The sequence below is a fragment of the Oratosquilla oratoria genome, chromosome 29 (genome assembly GCF_046742065.1).
Source record: "Oratosquilla oratoria isolate Oo_2021 chromosome 29, ASM4674206v1, whole genome shotgun sequence".
Classification (NCBI taxonomy): domain Eukaryota; kingdom Metazoa; phylum Arthropoda; class Malacostraca; order Stomatopoda; family Squillidae; genus Oratosquilla; species Oratosquilla oratoria.
The window spans coordinates 24,006,811-24,028,640 of NC_134805.1; the positions used below are offsets into that span (position 1 = coordinate 24,006,811).

The 21,830-nt window shown below is 38.6% G+C and overlaps 1 protein-coding gene across 1 annotated transcript; it reads left to right on the forward strand.

The window, feature by feature from the left end:
* Positions 1-294: 294 nt before the first annotated feature.
* Positions 295-20,737, forward strand: LOC143040671 (ADAM 17-like protease). The gene is made up of 13 exons (XM_076211938.1): positions 295-462; positions 3,766-3,919; positions 4,160-4,260; positions 4,464-4,585; positions 5,657-5,801; positions 6,427-6,623; positions 6,810-7,004; positions 11,683-11,821; positions 12,296-12,531; positions 12,896-13,337; positions 13,926-14,041; positions 15,900-16,096; positions 19,200-20,737. The coding sequence occupies exons 1-13, from the start codon at positions 387-389 to the stop codon at positions 19,345-19,347; spliced, it is 2,268 nt and encodes a 755-aa protein (XP_076068053.1). The 5' UTR covers positions 295-386; the 3' UTR covers positions 19,348-20,737.
* Positions 20,738-21,830: the final 1,093 nt, after the last annotated feature.

Sequence of the window (21,830 nt, forward strand, 5' to 3'; positions counted from 1 at the left end):
TTTTAGTAATGTACATTACGATATATAATATTATCAATTTTTCTGGGCAAATCAATCCTCAAAATTGAAAGAAGAAAATTTGTTGCAAAATTTAAGCAACCAGTTTGATTATAAATCTACCATAAGAAAATGAGTATGTTGATGAATTTAAAGCCTTAAGTATTTCAGTATGTAACATCCAATAGAAGTTTTGTCGTAGGCCTCGACTTCAATGTAAGCAGTAATTTTTCATAATACATCAGTTTATTTTTCGATACGACAACAACAATATCACTACCAAAGAGACAACAACAAACGGATGCACTAAGCGTTATTGGATGTGTGCTTTGTGTGGCCTTTTTTCTAATTGTGCATAGAGACCCTAAAACGGAAAACATAAGCTTGACATGTTGGCATTTAAAGTTGGTGTCTTGGTGCTGCTATCTTTTGCTCATTTTTCTTGCGAACTAGATCTAACAGGAGGTGAGTTGGGAGGCCTGAGAGGATGATTATGATGTACACTTACACTAGTCACTACTCTACTGGACTTAATTCAATATGACTCATATTATCTAACTAATGTTACTTCTTGGCTTCAATGAACTAATGCCCAGTGATGAGCTTTGAATACAGATACCCGTTATAGTTTGCTGAGGTTTGAAAAAAAAACGAGTGTAGGGCAATTGCCCAGAGGATAACAGCCCCTAAGGCCTAAGGTGATATCCCCTTACTCCTTACTAGCAGGACAATAGACCTCCCTCCCTGTATTATTTTAATGTGTACTGGTTTTGGTAAAACTTTAGAAGTGCACACCTACGTGATATAAGAATAGAAACTTAAATGTTAATTTTGTATACGTGTTTCTTGGCAGAAACCAATAACAGAAAAAGTTGTTAAAAGCAATACACAAATAAACATAGCTGCTTCGACTGTTTGAGATACCATCTCTGTTTTGGTAGATGCAGAGGTCAAAGAAATTAAAGTATGATAAATTAGTCTATTCAAACCTAACCTAAACTACCTACCTAACCTAATCTAACCTACATTTAGTAATGCAGTACCTATAATTCTAGAGGTCATCAGGGTTGTCATCATCATCTTTGACCTCCAACTCTATCATCTAGAGGAGCGGGTACGACTTCATTTGTTTGTGTATAGCTTATCAATGTTTTCTGTTACTGATTTCTGCTAAGAAAAATGTTTATGTTGATGAATTATAATTTTTAAAATTACACTTTGATGACTTTTATCGGTGATCGACGCAGCTAGACTGGGGTCCCACTATGACCAGGCAGTCCCTCACATCAATGGTCCAATCGATCAGTCGGTTGGCGTTGGGGCTGGTGTATCCTGGTGTTGGTGGCTGGTCTGGTATTTTGGCCAACCATATATCCAGATGTTTTTTGAAGGTGTCTGGAGACACCCCTATTATGTTTCTCAGTGTGGACGGGATACAGTTAAACAATCTTGGCCCACTGAATGAGAAGCTGTTGTGTATTCTGGACTTGATGCTGAGTGTTGATCCAGGAGTAGTCCTCACATAGCACAACCTCCCTCTTTCAAACAACACCTCACAAACATAAAAAACAAATGCACACCTAGACTTAACGCACTTAAGTCAATCACTGGAACAACATTTGGACAAAACAAAGAAACTAATATAACAATATACAAACAATGCATACGCTCAGTGATGAATTATGCGAGTCCTGCATGGGCTCCTAATCTCAGTGAGACACACCACAACACCCTTCAAATCATACAAAACAAAGCCCTAAAAACAATTACAGGCTGCACAAATACAACACCTACAGACCATTTACACCATGAAACAAAAGTCCTCAAAGTCAAGGACCACCTCGACATGAGAGGCACACAAACACTTGCTGCAGCCACCACAAACACATCACACCCGCTACACTACATAGCAGAACACCCACACACACCAAGAAACATTAAAACTACACCCAAAGACCTTTATTACACACAGATACTCTCTTCTCTTCCTCCACAACCACCAAATACCAGCCTCCGGAAACATATTCATAATCATATCACTCACCGCTCCATTAATACACTGAAAGACAACACACTGCTGCATGCCAGACCCCCTGATATCCACCCTTCTGAATCCTCTCTCCCACGAAAGGACAGAGTCCACTTGGCCAGACTGCGATGCGGTCACCACCCAGCACTTCTAAGCTACCAGAAGAGGCTGGACGACCGTGTTGTGAACAGCTGCCCAGGATGTAACACTTCACCCCATACCATACAGCACATAATGGAAAACTGCATTATACACAATCATGCACGCAAACAACACAACATACACTCTATAAAGGATTTGTGGGAAAACCCAGTTTCGGCTGTGGCCTTCCTTGGGGAGACGGGACTGCTCGGACAGACAGTCTAGGGAACGACAACAACAACATTTGGACAAAACAAAGAAACTAATATAACAATATACAAACAATGCATACGCTCAGTGATGAATTATGCGAGTCCTGCATGGGCTCCTAATCTCAGTGAGACACACCACAACACCCTTCAAATCATACAAAACAAAGCCCTAAAAACAATTACAGGCTGCACAAATACATCACCTACAGACCATTTACACCATGAAACAAAAGTCCTCAAAGTCAAGGACCACCTCGACATGAGAGGCACACAAACACTTGCTGCAGCCACCACAAACACATCACACCCGCTACACTACATAGCAGAACACCCACACACACCAAGAAACATTAAAACTACACCCATAGACCTTTATTACACACAGATACTCTCTTCTCTTCCTCCACAACCACCAAATACCAGCCTCCGGAAACATATTCATAATCATATCACTCACTGCTCCATTAACACACTGAAAGACAACACACTGCTGCATGCCAGACCCCCTGATATCCACCCTTCTGAATCCTCTCTCCCACGTAAGGACAGAGTCCACTTGGCCAGACTGCGATGCGGTCACCACCCAGCACTTCTAAGCTACCAGAAGAGGCTGGACGACCGTGTTGTGAACAGCTGCCCAGGATGTAACACTTCACCCCATACCATACAACACATAATGGAAGACTGCATTATACACAATCATGCACGCAAACAACACAACATACACTCTATAAAGGATTTGTGGGAAAACCCAGTTTCGGCTGTGGCCTTCCTTGGGGAGACGGGACTGCTCGGACAGACAGTCTAGGGAACGACAACAACAACAACCTCCCTCTTCTTTGGTGGACTGTTTCCTGAATACAAGTGTTGGGCACCCTCTTTTCTAACACCTTCCAGGTGTAGATGATAATATAGCGTTCCCTCCACCGTTGGAGAGAAAACAGCTGCAACTCCTTCAGCCTCTCCCAGTAATTCAATTCCTGGAGCCCATGTATTTTGCTAGTGAAAGTCCTTTGGGGCCCTTCAATTAATATTTAATTTTCCAAGGCTATATTGCATAGGTATTCACTTCTAGATAAATATCCAGATTCCCCCCCCCCAAAAAAAATAATAATAAATAAATAAATAAACTGGTTAAAGTATAAATAATAAAAACTGCCGTTATGATGATTAAATTTTATACCTCAGTAACTTAAGTAATGTATCATGAAATAATCTAAATCATAATAATAATGTTCACAAGGTATTTGTGAAGTTTCATCTCATCCACTCGCACAGCAATTTATATATTTTTGTATCTATTTTATGACAAATAATAACTTTTGTAATATTTTTCCTGCAAATTAATATTAAGGGATGGGAAAAAATAATTCTATTATTTTTCAGGACTGTTCAGGTCATCTTCTTTTCATCCTAATTTGAAGTACTATGAGACAATACCTTCTGCTGCCTTCAATCACCATGTGGTGAAAAGAGGGATCAAGGAGAGTAATCATCCCCTCAACAAGATCAAGGAAGTCTCTTTCAGTGCTCTTGGAAGGTAAAGAAAGATTTTACCTAGGGGTAATTTTTGGAGTCAGGAGTAATCTTGTTATATGAACTGTAATATTTTTATTGGTGTGTAGTAATAGTTATTGAATTATGATATTAGAAATGTATTAGCAAGATGTATGATGTATCCTTGATTTTTGTATTGGCCATACTTAAAATGTAGTTAATTTATTTATTTTATTTATTTATTTATTTATTTATTTTATTATTATTATTATTTTTTTCCCAGAGATTTTCGTTTGATTTTAAATCCTCGCAAGGGCCTCCTTCACCCACATTTCAAGGCCTATGCTGTGGATGGGGCTGGGAATGAAAAATTGATCAACGTTGGTGAGTTTGGTTGTTAATTGTGCAACATTGAGGATGTATGTGAAATATTTCCATGGATATATTATCTGTCTAATATATTTAGATAACATTAAACTGTGTATTCAGTGGTAAATAACATATTTTCTTTTAAAAATGCAGAAAAACTGCTAATACGAATATGGTGTGTTACCAAAGTTATTATTATAGTTGTCCCTTCCTAAAAGATCATGAGAACTTCTTTGAGGGCAGAGTGTTTGGTGAGAAGAAGTCAGAAGTTACTGCACACCTGGATGATGGTGTCATGACAGCTACAATCCACACACCAGATGATACATATCATATTGAGGTATGCTTTGATTTTGGTTCACTGAATCTTTAAGCACTCCAAGGTATTGATTTTGTTTCACAAAATTTTAGAAATATCCTTTATAATTAGGTTCTTTACCTGACACTAATTGAATGATATGGAGGAGGTTAGGGAGGGTCTGAAATGTTTTGTGGATGTATGGAATAGCGGGAAATTTGTTGAGGGATGTCAAAACTTGTACATGATCATAGAAGGAATTATCCACCACCCAAAATCATGTATTCAAAGAAGTCTACTCCACCAGCACACTACTTACAAACGTCACACAAAAAGTGTGTTTCAACAAGATCATGCCTCCAGTTAAAACAGCAGTGGTTGCAGTAGCTATGACCAAAACCTTTGACACAGTCCTTAGACATAACCTGTTAGAAAATGTTGTGACAGACATCCACAACATCTGTAAGTGGAAATTTGCCTCTGAACATAGATGAATGCTGCATGGCTGGTCCACTGGGGTGTTCCTAAAATTATTAAAGTATTGGTTGTATAGTAATATGTAGCCAATATCTCAGTATGAAGCCTGGTTTAAAAAGTATATACTATAGATATAAATATATGATTTGGTTTTAGTCCTATTTTGATGTGAACAGCACACATTATAAGGTAATGATCAAGAAAGACTGTCATAAAAATTATATTACTTGGATTAGTAGATCAAAATTGAGTTCAAGGTAGGGAGGAATGTATTACTAAAGCAGCCTCAAGATTTTATAAATGCTAGAGACAGGGTGTTACCTATCTATAGGAGTTACAACTGCAAAGCTGCTTGCATCATATTTTATTTTTTCTATCTATATAAAAAGAGCTTTTCCCCTCTTATAAGGGAAACAGTTAAGTCAAAGGCATGCACCTACTCCTATCCATTCCACTCCCATCCACCACCCTTTCCCCCCTCTCATCTTAGCTCCTCATGGATGACAGGTCATCCCTGTATCCCACCCATTGCCCTGAGTCAGAAGCAATATAGCAAGACACAGTACATCCACATTTCTCTATTTTTTATTTTATGTATTTATTTATTTATTCATTTTATTTTTTCCTACCAATAAGCCATCTTGGCGCCACATACCAGACACTGATGATGAGACCATGATTGTATACAGAGGATCTGATGTGAAGCACAGTTGGGAAGGATATCATAATGGCAAAGCAGCTAGAATGTGTGATTATGTGAAGGAGGGAAATGAAACAACAGGTAGGATATTATTTTTGTTAAATGATTGAGCTATGCAATAGTGAAATGAGTGAAAAGTAGACCAAAGAAAAATGCAGATGGATTGGGTGACTGAAGCCATAAGACCTTGTGGTTATGATGCTGAAAATTAAAAATGTGCATATAAAACACAGAGTTGGGGAAGAATGCAGAGGAGTACACTTGGGATGAACCTGTAATATTACTGTGAAAATGATGAAAGAGTTGGAGAAAAATGCAGAGACAAAAGCAGTGATCTGTTTTATGAGAGGTGCACTTGATATTACTGTGAAAATAATGAAGTGCATTTTTTGTCTGGTGTAAGTGGGACAAGGAGTGAAAGGGATATGTGTGATAGAAGTGAAAAGGGGAATCATTATATGTATGTGGTGAGACTTTAAATGACTTCATAAAAAAAATCACCAACTACAAGAGTCAGAGAAGAGATAGACACTAAACAAGTGTGAAGTTGTATAGCATTTGTATGATTTATTTCTGTGTACCTGCTTAGTACATGCTTATGAAATTAGTGGCTATTATATAACTATACATTGACATTTGATAGAGGGAAAAAAATATGAATATTAGTTCATTATCTTGGGCATGACAAAGTATTTCTTCTCTGTAGAAGCTCCAGACCCAGAAGATTACAAGATTGAGACAAATAACACAGAACCTGAAATCAAAATCCGTGTGAAGAGGCAACAGGCAGAAGTATATAACTTTAATGGAGAAAGGACTCGTTGTCCACTGTTGCTAGTCGCTGACTACAGATTCTTTCGAGAGATGGGGGGAGGAAACCACGAGGCAACTGTGAACTATCTGGTAGAAAGAAGCTTACAACAATATCTTTTTGTGAATTTGTGAAATTGATATTAAAAACTATGAAGTGTATGTAATACATATTGTGCCTGGTTTATATTTTCTTCTTTTTAAATTATATACACTATCCATGATTTTTATTCTTATTGTTCTTATGTCTTCCATTCACTTTGTGTTTCCTGTGCTCAGATCAGCTTAATTGACCGTGTGGATAAGATATATGAGGATACAATGTGGCAAGACTTGTCAGATGGTGATGGTTTCACTGACATGGGTTTTGTTATAAAAAAGATATTGGTTCACCAGGATTGGACACCAGTTGCTACCAACCAGGTACACTACAACATGGAACGGGGATCCTGGGATGTTCGTAATCTTCTTGAGGTATGTGGCAACTTTTGTACTTGTTACTTGTGTCATATCTTTTATGTTTTATTTTATTTTCTGTTATTTATTCATTTATTTCTTATTTTCATTTTCAAGGAATGGTCAGTTTAAAACAACAGGATTTGGAAAATAAATCATGAATCAAATAAGTATATGAATAAAGTAAGTAAATTATCAAAACTACTTATTACTAACCGACAAGTGATCTGTCAGTCAATCAGTCTTCTGCCCTGGCAATCTCTTGCACGAGACCCACAGCCTCTAGGAAGGTAGCTACAGCCAGAGGTTCAGTCCATAAGTCATTCAGTGAAAAGATTTTATGTTGCTCTTTGGAGTGAATGACTGAAGGACGGAGTGTACTAGGTATTCTGTGTCTTCTGTGATGGTTGCATCTTGGGCATTTGGTGTCTTTTGCTACGCCAGTTCTTTATTCTTACTGCTTAAGTGCTGGGTGGAGACCTGAACATAGTTGCAGCACTAGTATCGCTCTTGCTTGTGTGATTTCTGGGAGAGTATAGTTGAGTCTGGAGTTTAGCATTCAGTGAAGGAATGCTTGTTTTCTGGTTGTGTCTGTGCCTTGAGATGGCTGTATAATAGTCTCATGACTTTTGTATGTCAACAAGGAAAATATATCAAAAGTAAACAAGAAATTCAATACATTTGTACATGTACATATCAAAGGACCTTTCCCCATATCTTTTGCACTTTTTGCCCTTTCTACCCTGCTCTGTCAACATTCCTTGCTCATCCAAAGATCACTGTGTTTATCTATTTATCTATATACCAAGGGCTTTTTTCCCCTTTGGAAGATAGAGAGAACCAGTGACCTTACTCATACACGCAACACATAACTTTGTATCCACAACTTGATTCTCTGTCTATTTATCAATATATCAAGGGCTTTTTCCTCCTCATAAGGGAGGTAGCCAATTTTTTCTGAAAAGAAAAGAAAAAATATATCAACAGTAAGATAAATAGTTGTTGTCTTGAGTTTCTATCTGTCTGTATAGCAAGGGGTTCTTCCCCCTTACAAGGGAGGTAGCCAAGTCAAGGCATCCACCACCCTTGTTTCCCTCTTGTCTTAGCTCCTCATGGATGAAGGATCATCCCTGTCTCTTACCCACTGCCTGGGTCAGAAGCAGTACAGCAAGACAAATCACATCCACTTGAATTTCACTAAGTGGAAAACTCACATCTCCACAGTGACTGGTAGTGGTCCTTGGAACCTCCCACAGAGCTCTCGGGGAAGAAAATTTGGAATATTGTTTGTGTTGTGTTAGTGTGGGACTGTTTCCATGTAACCAGCAGAGAGTAGTAGGGAGATAAGAACAGTCTGGTTGTCAGCTCTCCATGTATGAAAAAGTACAAGAAGTACAATAGAAGTTGATAGAGATCTTGGAGCCAGTCCAGAGACTGTGTGTCAACCCATTGAAGCTACATCTCCTAATGTAAGTGAAGGGGTTGATGAATTTTGAAAATGAATAGCTTTGCTATCCATCTTGCAAGACCACCACAAACAGGTACCCATCAGAGGCACCTCTACAGAAAGAAAATAAAAGTAGTTCAGAACAAAGCCTTAGAAATAAATGAGAGGCTCTAATGAACACTCATTGGTCACTTTTCTGGAGAAACCAAAATATCACTTATTGAACAAAATATATCATAGGAGTACAGATTTTGCTATATATAGAATTCTGTTATATCTGTCTGTCACACTCTCATAGACTAGAATCAGGCTTAGGATTGTAATTTTCCAAGATTGGTGTAAAATATACATAACCAGAAAACACACACACAATGAGAGAAATAACTGTGACACAGAAAGAAATAAAGGACCAAATAATGAACCTTGATGTCAGAAAATCACACAGCCCAGATGGAATTGGAAACTGGATACTAAAAGAATGTATAGATGAACTAGTAGACAAAATCTGTAAGACAATAGATTCCTCACTCAAAGAAGGAAATGTACCAGAAGACTGGAAAAATGCCAATATTGTACCAATATATAAAGGGGGAAACAAGGAAGACCCAACAAACTATAGACTGGTCTCCCTTACAAGTACAATAGCCAAAATTTGTGAGAAAGTTATCAAAAATAGATGGACAAAACATCTGGAGAACAATATACTAAATCTGAGACAACTCCGATTTAGACAGTGGAGGTCATGTGCCACAAATTTGATCTGTTTCTATTCAAGGTTAATAGATATAATACAAGAAAGGGATGGATGGGCAGACTGTGTGTTCCTGGACCTATAAAAGGCATTTGATAAAGTACCACACAAAAAATTATTAAGAAAACTTGAAACAACAAGAGGTATACAAGGAAAACTATTTAAATGGATGGAGGATTTCTTGCATGGAAGAAAAATGAGAGTGGTGCTCAGAGATAAAAATTCTACTTGGGAAGAAATGATTAGTGGTGTCCCACAGGGATCAGTACTGGCTCCAATAATGTTTACTGTATATGTAAATGACATGGATGAAGGTGTGAAATGTTGCATGTGCTTCTTTGCAGATGACACAAAACTACTAAAGAAAGTACATACATATACCAAAGGCTTTTTCCCCCTTACAAGGGAGGTAGCCAAAAAGAAAAGGCACAAAAACCATTCCCACCCATTCCATCCCCAACACACTCCACTCCCCTCCACCCTCTACCCTCCCTCTTATCTTGGCACCTCCTGGATGATGGGTCATCCCTGCATCTTGTCCACTGCCCTGGGTCAGAGGCAGTGTCACAAGACACAGCACATCCACAGCAAGGCCGTTTCATTAAATCGGCGAACCCATCCGTCCCCTCATGCAGAAAAGGAGAAGACGGGGAGAAATCCCTTTGGGCTGCAGCAAATTTTTCTCATAAAAAAGAATATCACGACAATATAAAATCCATATAGTGAAAAGCAACTTTAATCTTCAGCAGTAGCCTGTATGTCTTTCCCACAGTCCTACTGATATATCTGTCAGGTGACGGGTTGTCTTTTATCACCACTCCCAAATCTTTCTCCTCATTTGCTGTCTGCCTGTGTGTGTGTCTTTATATGTATACATGTATGTATACAGGTTCATTTGACTGTGTAATTCACCATGGTATTGGATCACATGTTGGACTCATGATTGACAGCTACTACCCTCCTGGATTAGAACTCGAGCTCATGTATGTGTATGTGTGTGTGTGTGTGTTCTGGTGTTTCCAGCAGCCTGTTGTCTTCAAACCATAAAGGAACTAAATACATATGTACCTATTTCATCCCCACATACTCCACTCCCATTCACCCCCCTCCCTCCCTCTTATCTTGGCTCCTTCTGGATGAGGGGTCATCCCTGCATCTTGTCCACTGCCCTGGGTCAGAAGCAGTGTCGTAAGATACAGCATATCCATAGCAAGGCTACTTCATTACCCCCCCCCCCCCAATCTCCTTATGCAGAAATGGAGAAGATGGGGAGAAATCCCTTCGGGCTGCATCAATTTATTTTTCACACATACTCCCCCATTCCCCACCCACTCCCCCTCATGCATTACAGCATCATCCATACACAACCATTCTCCATTCACCCATATCTTCTCTCCTCTCTCTTCCTTCTTCAACAGACATTTCCCCTCTTTCCCAGTGCCCCTTTTACCTCATCCATCCATCTCATCCTAGTTCGCCCCCTCATGTTCGTTCCTTCCACCTCTGCCTTCCACACCTCTTTTACTAATCTCTCTTAATTCATTCTTTCCATGTGTCCAAACCATCCTAATACTCTTTCATCAATTCCCTTTTCACCTTCATTCTCCTTTTCACCTCATTTCTCACTCTATCCAGCCTAGTAACCTTGTCATACTTCTCAGGCACCAAATCTCAAACACATTCAAACTCCTCCTTTCTTCAACAATGCTAAATACTTTGAGTATTTTTTCCAACTTTGAACTCGCATTAGCATGCTGAAAAATTCTATTTATACTAGAATTCTTGAAACCTGGCATCCTGTACATTTCATCACACAGGTGGTAAATTAACTTGAAGAATAAGAAATCAAATAAACTACTCTGGTGATAGACTTGATATAAAATGTACCAAAACCTTTTTCCTGCTCCCAAAATCAAAAAAGCATATTTTCACCAAAATCATAAAACTCAGATTGCAGAACAGAATCAACACTTTGGTCCATAAATACCCACCTTTTGACAGACTTAAGAAAAGCCTACCTAGACATACATGATTGGCACTTGTAAGCCTTTGCTAAGGACACCACTCGGTACAAAAAACAGTTGAAAATCAGTCGTACCAGACATCAGATGCCCAAGATGCTAACATCACACTACAGACATAGCACATCCTCTCCCACTGTCCCTTGTACAATACAAATAACAATGACATCTGTATCCAGTTAGTAGTTGTAGCCAGCATTCTAGAGGTTGTGGGAATTCCATGAATAGAACAAAGAAGAGCCAGTATATGTAATAAATATGGCACTTGTTTGCAATAATGGTTTAAAGTTGACCATGTATAGCATGTACAAAGTTTCCCATATACTCTGAATATTTTGTTGATGTTTATTTTAATGCAAGTCAATATTACCTTTATATCATCATTGACAGTTCTACCATATTTGTTATTATTTTCTAGTACTCATACACTATTATACTTGCACAGTGAAAATGAAATTTGTAATTTTGTCTTGACAGGTTTTCAGCAGAGAATATTCCCACAAGGATTACTGCTTAGCCCACCTATTCACAGATATCAAATTTGAGGGTGGCATTTTGGGGTTGGCATATGTTGGGTCACCCAGAAGAAATTCAGTTGGAGGCATATGTACACCTGGTAAGATGATACACAATATACATTTCATATAGTGGGGGCTCATACTCGGTCTCGTAATTGGACCTAAGATCTCTGTCATTTTCAACTGTATTTCCACCATTTCACATATAGAAGACTGACAGCTGGGAGTTGGTTCACTTCTCTGACTTTTTTCAGCCAGTGGCATAGAAACAGTTGAACATTAACAGAACAGACAATATTTTATAAAGTTTCTTCCCAGAGAGATTGATGGGTGGGTTTAGGGACCATTACCAGCCATAATTGGGCTGCAGGTTTCTAGACAGTGAAATTGGAAACAATATTATTTATTGTTATTGATGGTTGCACATGTGCTGATACAATATGTACCTGCAGAGGGACGTACATAGCTGTATTTGTGTTGAGGGTTGACATAATAGTGTGGAATTTTAAGTTTATACAGCATAAAAAGCACTGTTATTTCAAAATTATATGTACATGTTTCTCTGTTTTCAGAATACTTCAAGAATGGCCACACTCTTTACCTGAACTCAGGTCTCAGCTCATCCCGAAATCACTATGGCCAGCGTGTCATCACTCGAGAAGCAGATTTGGTCACTGCTCATGAGTTTGGACACAACTGGGGTTCAGAACATGATCCTGACCTCCCAGACTGCAGCCCAAGTGCCAGCCATGGCGGATCATACTTGATGTATACATATTCTGTGTCAGGATATGATATCAACAACAAGGTTTGAGCATCATATAGTATTTACACTGTCAAGAAGTACATCACATAGGGTTTTTATGGAGAAGATTAAGATTTGCTCAAATTAATTAAGTATTACTCAGCCAGCACCCCTTTTAAGGAGCAAAAGCCTTTACATATATGTATTACTGTGGAATTTGATATTGTACAGCTGCTAGAAGGCTTACAATTGCATGAAATGGATAGTTACATAGTGAATGCATCTTTGTATTATAAAAGAGTAATATATCATGCATTGTTATTTTGTTTTTATAGCTATGATTAGTGATTTTATATATATATATATATATATATATATATATTCCATTTGCCACATCTTTGCTCATGTACATGAATTCACATTACAGCAATTTTCACCTTGTAGTTTACGAGCTATTCGAGCTGTGCTACTTGCAAAATCATCAAGGTGCTTTACTGAACCAGAGGAGTCCTACTGTGGAAACCAGCGTGTTGAAGGGCAGGAAGAATGTGATGCTGGGCTTGTTGGACAAGATAATGAGGATCCGTGTTGTGACAAGAACTGCAAACTGCGCCCAGATGTTAAGTGCAGTGATCGTAACTCCCCATGTTGCACAGGGTGTCAGTTTATGAGTGGTGGTGTTGAATGCAGAGAGGAGCAGCTTGCAACATGTGAAAATGTATCAAGGTGTACTGGTGTTGAGGCAGAGTGTCCCAAAGCAAGTCCAATGCCCAATGGCACACCATGCATTGAAAGGGGCAAATGTTTCCAGGGAAAATGTCTACCTTTCTGCGAGACTCGGAACTTGCAGAGCTGTATGTGTGACACAAGTAAGGATACTATACACATAAAGTAGATGTTGTTTTTTGGCTACCACTAGGCAGTTTTAGTTAATGGATGATGGGAAAGTTGCTAAGTAATGTTGGGTCCTACTGTTGAGGTGCTTTATCTTGCAGCATTTTCTCTTAACCTTAGCAGTGTGGAGAACAGGAATGACTTAATATCCACAAGAAACTGTGGTGTGTGTGTGTGAGATGGGGGGAGGGTTAACAGGTGATTTTTAGATAGGTTTAGGGTGGGTGTGTACTTTGACTTGGCCACCTTGCTTATAAGGGTAAAAGGCCTTCTGGTATGTGTACATATGTATGTTAAATTAACTAGCTGACTGTCATTACAAAGTCCCTGTCAAATACTAGACATTTTTAGCCAGCTGGATGAAACCTTTACTCTTCAAAGGGTTATCCAGGTGGCTCTGTTATATATATAAAGAAAATCATCCTGGTATTTACATGAACTTAAATAATGGCTATACATATTTTCCTTTGAATTAATTTTTTAAAGCTGTGTCAAACTTTTTTTTTTTTTTTTTTTTTTTTTCCCCAAAGTTCAAATTTGTACCTGTTTCATTTTCTTTCCAGTTGAAAATGCATGCAAGCGGTGCTGCAGAAGGACATTGAATGATTCCTGCTTCCCTGTAGAGCCACCAGATATTTTACCAGATGGCACACCTTGCATTCATGGATTCTGCAATAAGGTATCAAATATTTCTATCTTGTCAATTTGATTATCATAACAGTACTTACTCATTAAGTTTTAATCTTAGAAATTCAATCTGTTCGGCTTAATAGTATAATTTCTCACAAGCTTGTGAAGCAGTGGAGGTAAACCAACTTGGGCCTTTATATGGGAGAATTGGGCCCTGCTACATTGTACTTGACCCAAGCAATAAAGCTGAGAACAGGGTGACCCTTCCCCCTTAGAAAGCTGATAGCTGGGAGGGGTAGTTGTATTTATGCATTTATATTTTTCCCCACAGCAAGGGAAAATGCTGGCACCATGTCCCTATGCATTTTATAGAAGAGCACTAAATGGGCAATTTCTGTATGTTACCCCTTGCTGGCTGAACAGGTTAGGGCGTCGTTACTTGTGGCGAAGGTCAAGGAGATGGTGGTTTGAATCCTGCCACTGGCGAAGTTGAACCAAGGCCATGGTTCATTGAATTCTATGCTACAAAGTCCTCTGTGAGGGGCACCGTCATAGCCTTCTGATAGCCATATCATTAAATGGGACAGAGTGAGGGGACTCTGCACTTTTCTATTACAAAAAATTTAAGAAATAAGAGGGTCAGGTAAGAAGATTTCAACTAGAATCCTGCTATTTGGATCATTGAATATGCATGGATGTGGTACAGGTGAGCAATTAGGAAAAGATGCGTATTGGGAGAAGAAAGATGATTGTACATGTACTGAAGCGAAATTGTAGAGGAAAGGTAAATTTGAGTTTGGGAGTTTGGTAGGAAGTTTTAATAGTGGGAGGGAAGGAATGGCTGTAAGCAATGAGGTAGGCAAGCATATGGTGGAGTAGAGAGAAGTGTCATTGAGTATAATATGAGTGAAAATGAGATTAGGATATGAGTGCATGTAGCCCTGGTAGTAAGAAAGGTGAGGAGGCAAGGGAAGCATTTTGGATTTATTTAAAGAAGTGCGTAGAGAATTTTGGGTGAAATGTAAAGAGTGGTGTCAAAGGATCTTGGTGCTAGAGTAGGAGATGAGTTGATGATAGTAAGGAATAATAGCAGAACAAATTTTTAGAATTGTGTATTGAAAGGGAAATAGTGATAGCAATTAGTGTTCAAAAAGAAAGATAAGCATAAGTATATGTTGGTGAGGTGTGATTGGTGGGAGAGTAGTCGGGTGAGTATTAATGGATTCTGTAGTGAATTGAAAGAATTGTGGATGTAAATGTGTTCAAAGGAGAAAGAATGAGCTTCAGATCATTATCTGATGAAAGGGATATTCAGAGTAAAGGTTATGTGGAGAAATTAGAAAAGTGAAGGAGGAAGATAAGTGTTGAAGGTGAGGAAATTGAATGTCCCTTCTCTAAGATAGGATGTTCAGTGACGTTAAGCCAAATCACATACATATAGGAAGCTTGCTGGCTGAGTAGGTTGGGGCCTCGTTACTTGCGGCAAAAGTCGAGGGGGTGGTGGTTCGAATCCTGCCACCGGCGAAGTTGAACCAAGGGCATGGTTCATTAAATTCCACACTACAAAGCCCTCTGTGAGGGGCACCGTCCTAGCCTTCCAATAGGGGGAGAGTTTGTGATGTTAAATCAAATCAATCACGTACATATACCAAAGGCCCTTGCCCCTGACATAAGGAGGTTGGCCAAGTCAAAGCACACCCCCGCATTATAAACAAGTAAAACCTTTTTAACCATCCTTTCCATCTGAGCACCTCAGGGATGAAGAGTCTCCTTGATCTCCACCACACAATACATTAGTAGAAGAACAGCAAATTATTTCATTACATCCTGTTTTGCTGTATACATATTTTCACATGCTCATTTCTTTTCACTCATTTTCAATTTAATTTATGTATCATTTTTGACAGGGAGAATGCGAGAAGACTGCCCAAGATGTGGTAAAACACTTCTGGGACATCATTGAAGATATTAATATCAATACTGTGCTTAGATTCTTACGTGACAATATTGTTGGAACTGTTATCATCATCTCAGTCATCATTTGGATTCCTGCATCGTGCATCTTCAGTTACGTGGATAGAAGACGGCAGGAAGAATACAGGAAGTACGTTCAGTGGTATTACAGTAATCAGTTAGTGCACCCTACAGACACTGTTAGGATAATTGACAGTAAACGTAGCAGACTCCCTATTCCTTGCCAGCATAGCACACAAGAAAGACCTGAAGTTGATAACAGACAGACTCTTGGTGCTCCTCAATGTGCTCCGACAACACACCGTTATGCAAGTGCGATTTGAAGTCATACATGATTTGATACAGCTGGCGTCTTTCATTCATACAAAGATATACATATGATTTCCTAAACTGTAGTTATTAGAGAGAGAAATCTGTATATCAAAATGGCAGTCACCCTCCACCATTTAAACATAATGCACATTTCATTTCCATTTGTTAATACCAACTTTTTCCTCAGCATTATCTATTATATCACAAATTCATTTTAAACGAGGGAAACAAGTTTAGATAACGGGATTGATGTAGAAGATAATAATGTTGCCTAGAATATGTGCTTTGCTGGTTGGGCTTTGCAAAAAGTTCAGTATAAATTTTTCAGAAGTATATATTTTAACATGATCTTTAAAAAGAAATTTAAATATATGTTAACAATCTTAATTTTCATCCTCATCTTCATAACATTTTTCTTTGTTCTGTGAATGTTACTTTGGTTGTGAAAAGATTATTTTCAGACTTTGGTGAATTTCTTACATGTATTGGCTCTAGCCTAAGGTTAGGTTGGTATGCGTGTTTGACAGAAGAGCATATGATATGTACTTTTTTTTTTTTCTCTCCAAAATGCAGACCATGTAATTAAAGACACTTTGAATTGATTGTGCCAGCATGCCTTTGTGCACAGTATTGTCTTAGATCAAGGATACTTTTTCTTCAGATACTCTCTTACTTTATAAGACAATTGTTTCTTATGCCTTCCTTGTGTGGATTACGGAGACGGTAAGTGTAACTTTTTAGTCTTAGTTTTTATAGGTTCTATTTTCTTTGCATGTTTCGTTATTCAATCAATCTGTTGCCCTGGGTCCCTCTGTGGGAGACTTATGGCTCCCAGGCAGCTGGTAAAAATTTTTACAGATAAAAGAGAAGAGCATTTGAACTGGACCTCTCTTTTCCTGTGCCTCCTTGCAGAAATTAACTCGTCTATTGCCAGAACCTCTCTCACATAGACCTACATCCTCAAGGTTTCTGGTCATGGTTGCTAGGTCCGACCCATAAGGCATTCATGGAAGAGAGTTTGTTGAGTTGTCTGGGTTATGAGAGTATAGGGGGCAATACATAAAAAAAAAAAAAAAAAAAGTGTTTTCGACACAATAGTACTAAGTATGGATGAGCATCTTTAGGCCTCAATCTCTTTTCCTATCACTAATTTCTGACCCAACATTGGCCACACTGCTCTCATTCCCCTCATTATTTCTATTAATTAATGTGTATGTCTGATTATTCTACACTTCAGTGGGCTGTCTCCCTTAGATGTCCAGTTAACAATCTGTTGGTCAGGACTGTCCCCGTAAAAAATTATCCTTCACTCACCAATTACATCAGTAATCACACTTACCTAAACTACTCTATCTACACTGTTTTATTATTCACAATATATCCACATAAAGAAAGAAAAGACAAAAAAAAAAGAGAAATGGGGGAGAGAGACAGATTTACTGACCTGTTGGTTAAGACTGTCCCCATTAAAATGATGCCTTAACCCACGTGATAACTCCTATGTGTCTCTGGTTCCCTTTCGATTACTCTCTCTGGACCTTGATTTAATATTCCTAACACTTTTACATTTTCGTATTTACATACATATACCAAAGGCTTTTCCCCCTTACAAAGGAGGTAGCCAAAAAACAAAGGCATAAAATCCACTCCCACCCATTCTTTCCCCATATACTTCACTCACACCCACCCACCCCTCCCTCCCTCTTATCTTGGCTCTTCCTGGATGATGCGTCATCCCTGCATCTCGTCCACTGCCCTGGGTCAGAAGCAGTGTTGCAAGACACAGTCCATCCACAGCAAGGCCACTTCATTAAATCGGTGACCCCCCCCTCTCCATCCTCTCATGCAGAAATGGAGAAAACTGGGGGAAATCCCTAAGGCTGCATCACTTTATTTTTCACACATACTCCCTCACCCCCCATCCCCCACCCACTCCCTTTCATGCATCACAGCATCATCCATACACAACCCTTCTCCATTCACCCCTATCTTCTGTCCTCTCCCGTCCATCCTCAATAGACATTCCCCTCTTTCCCAATGCCCCTTTTACCCCATCCATCTCATCCTTGGTTGCCCCCTCATGTTCACTCCTCCCACCTCTGCCTTCCACACCTCTTTTACTAATCTTTCTTATCTCATTCTTTCCATGTATCCAAACCATCCCCATACTCTTTCATCAACCCTATCTCCCAACTCCCTTTCCACCCCCACTCTCCTCCTCACCTCCTCATTTCTCACTCTGTCCAGCCTAGTAACTCCTATCATATTTCTCAGGCACCTCATCTCAAACACATTCAAACTCCTCCTCTCTTCCTGTCTTATGTTCCATGTTTCTGCCCCATACAGTGCTGTCAGCACAATTACTCCTTCGTATAATCTCTTAGCATCCATTCCCAAATGTCTACTTCTCATTACACTTTTTAATCCCCCAAGGCTTACTTCTCTCAATCTACATTCTACCTCCACTTCCACTCCTCCCTTTCCTGCCACATTTGCAGCCAAGTATCTGAAACTATCCACTTCCTCCAGTCTCTCTCCATAAATACTCACTCCAGTCTGCTGCCACTTTCTCCCCTTGTACATCTCATCACCTTACTTTTACCCACATTTATCTTCAACTTCCTTCTTTTGCACACCTTCCCAAACTCTGTCATTAACTTCCTCAATCCCTCCTCTGATCCTGCTACAAGCATTTTAACTTTGGCTACCCCCCCTGGTAAGGGGGAAAGAGCCTTTGGTATATGTATGTACTAATGGACACTAACCTTGTGAGGAGGGTGGCCATATTGATTTCATATGGAAATTGATACATGAAATCACATTTCTATGGAAATGGTACACATTTTAACTAGTCACATGTAGAATTATTGTGTATTTTATTTTATTTATTATTATTTTTTTTTTTTTTCCATCTTTTACAGGAAGTTTTGGGAGTATGAAGAATTCATTTGGAGATGGGAAAAAAAGGTCTTTGAAAGAATACATGGAATCTGCAATACCATCACCCTGGAAACTGAGTTTTATTGCAAGGTTTGGAGGAGATTGATTTTCTTTAGCAAGTGTTTTTGAATGTCAAGGAGCAGAAAGCATTGTTGGATAATACAGATGTATTTATTATTTATTAAAGTGGTCCCACTTTGCTTTCCTATTTCCTTTTGGTTCTTGGGGATTATAAACCCATCAATTGTGGCTGGATGAGTGAGCTCCTTCATAAGGTAGTGTGCTACAAATGAGAAAAAAAATATTATATATCTGTTCTTCACCTAGCAGTGTTATGGACCAGTAGGTCTTATGTTAGCTTACTCTTCATTATGGAGTTACATACTGTCAATAAACAGTCTTTTGTACAGTTTATAACCTTTTTTGGAGTTATAGTTCGATGAAATGCCTCTGAATGAGGGAATTAGATTTCACTTTATTTTTCCCAATACTTTTTACTTTTGAAAAAAAAAAAATCCTGTTTTGTCTTAACTTCTTCATACTATGTAGGCGTCACGAGGCACAATTGGGTATACGAGGATGTTGGCCTTTGCACCCTGATTACAGTGAGACCTCTCATTAATGGACGTTAATTAGCTGTGTTTGCGGTGTTTTCGCTGTGTTTTTGGTGCTGTTGTTTAGTGCGTGCAATCACTATGCCACCCAAAAGCCACTCCAAAACACCGAAAACACTGCAAACACAGCTTATTAACGTCCGTTAATGAGAGGTCTCACTGTATATTTATTTTGTAGTTTTAGCTCAGTGACCCCCGAATTCTGTGAACTGGCTTGATCACATTTCCTGTGTGAAGGAGAGTGAGTAAACAACAGTAACTTTATATCTGGTAACCCAAGTATTGTGACATATCATCAAATCATCATACATCAGGCATCCGATGCTACGCACAAAAATTTGACTTGTATTGAAGAGATTAGTTTAAAAAATTCCGATGTAAAAATTGTTTTAAGGAACTTTTCCTCAGTTTATATTGTTTTATTCAAATCTATTTTAGCTATATGTGGGAGAGTAAAATATCCTTTTCATGGTCATGAGATTGGAATTAAAGGGAAGGATTTTTCTTTCCTATGTCTAGCTACCTCATTTTGTAGGAAATGGCATACAAAAAAAAAAAAAAAAAAAAAATCAAAGGAGCTGCTGATAACAAAGCTTTACATATGAATATTAATAGTCATAAAAATTCCCCCAAAAATAATTCTATATTAAAAAAAAAGTTAATTTCAACACACATGCCATAATTTTTCAGAAATTTTCAAAAGAGAAATATATTATTGTTTCATAAGAATAGATAAAAATCTATAGAACATGTTCATGTGATGTAAAGAAATTTTCTTTTGTATTGTTATAACCATTGTGCCAAATTTGAAAATATCGGTAAGGAATTCACCAGTAGATATATTACTGTTATTTTGTGCTTTCATAAAACTGTTTTTTTAATCAACATAACTGTATAGAAATTTTCTGGATTTGTTTTATTTGTGTAATTGCCATAGATCAAGATACTCAGGTGTGATTTGAGTTAAACAGTATTCTTTTTTGACATATTTTACTTTATAGATTTGGTAAAGGCTTATGACAGGATAGACAGGAAGGAACTGTGGGAGGCATTACAGATATATGGATTAAATGGGTGTCATGCAGAGTGTCTAAATAAAGGAGGTATAGTGATGGTGGACTAGCTGGTGAGTTTGAGTTTGGGAATCTAATGGGGTGTCAGGAGGAGAGAGAGAAGGGGTGGCTATATTAGTAAGTGAAGAGATAGGTAAGCTTGTGGTGAAGTGGAAGGAGGTTTCTTCAAGGTTAATGTGGATGAAGGTGAAACTGAGAAGGGAGATGTGGGTCTTTGTAAGTGCATATGGACCTGGTAGTGAGAAAAGTGTAGAGGAAAGGTTGGCTTTTTGGATAGATTTAAATGGGTGCATAGAAGGTTTGGGGAGAAATGTCTGTATTGGTATTGGGAGATCCCAATACTAGGGTAGAAGATGAACCAATAGTTGGAGTGGTTGGGAAGTGTTGAGTGCCAGGAAAAAATTGTAGTGGAGAGTTGATGGTGGAGATGTGTCTAGAAAGAGAGTTGATGATAGCTAACACAGTGTTTAGGGAAAAAGTCAAGCATAAGTATACATGGGAGAGGGTGGTGGATGGAAGGATGGTATATAAGGCTTTAATGGACTATATAGTCATAACTAGGAAAAAATTAGGAAGAGTTTTGGATGTACATGTTCTAAGGGGAGAGAGTGGTGGAATATCAGATCACTTTTTAGTGGAAGGTAAGTTGAGAGTGGAGGATAGATGGAGACAGGAAAAGGAAGGTAGGGAGGTGCTTATAGTAAACTGCTTAAATTAGAAAGAAAAGGAGAAGTACAAGAAGATGAGAGAAGAGTGGGGGGGGGTGAAGGATAGAGTAGAGCTGGGAGTGGAGGAGGAATGGGGATGTTTGAAGGAGGGAGTCACAAAGTATGCAAAGATGGTGTGGAACAAGGAGGATGGGAGGAAATAGAAGGAAGTGGGATGAGGAAACAAAGAAGGTTGTAGAGAAAAGAACAAGCATTCA

Coding starts and splice junctions, on each gene's coding strand:
- LOC143040671 (XM_076211938.1), top strand. CDS start 387: ATGTTGGCATTTAAAGTTGGTGTCTTGGTGCTGCTATCTTTTGCTCAT. Junction 4,586..5,656: donor ATGATACATATCATATTGAG/GTATGCTTTGAT, acceptor CCTACCAATAAG/CCATCTTGGCGCCACATACC. Junction 16,097..19,199: donor CGGCAGGAAGAATACAGGAA/GTACGTTCAGTG, acceptor CATCTTTTACAG/GAAGTTTTGGGAGTATGAAG.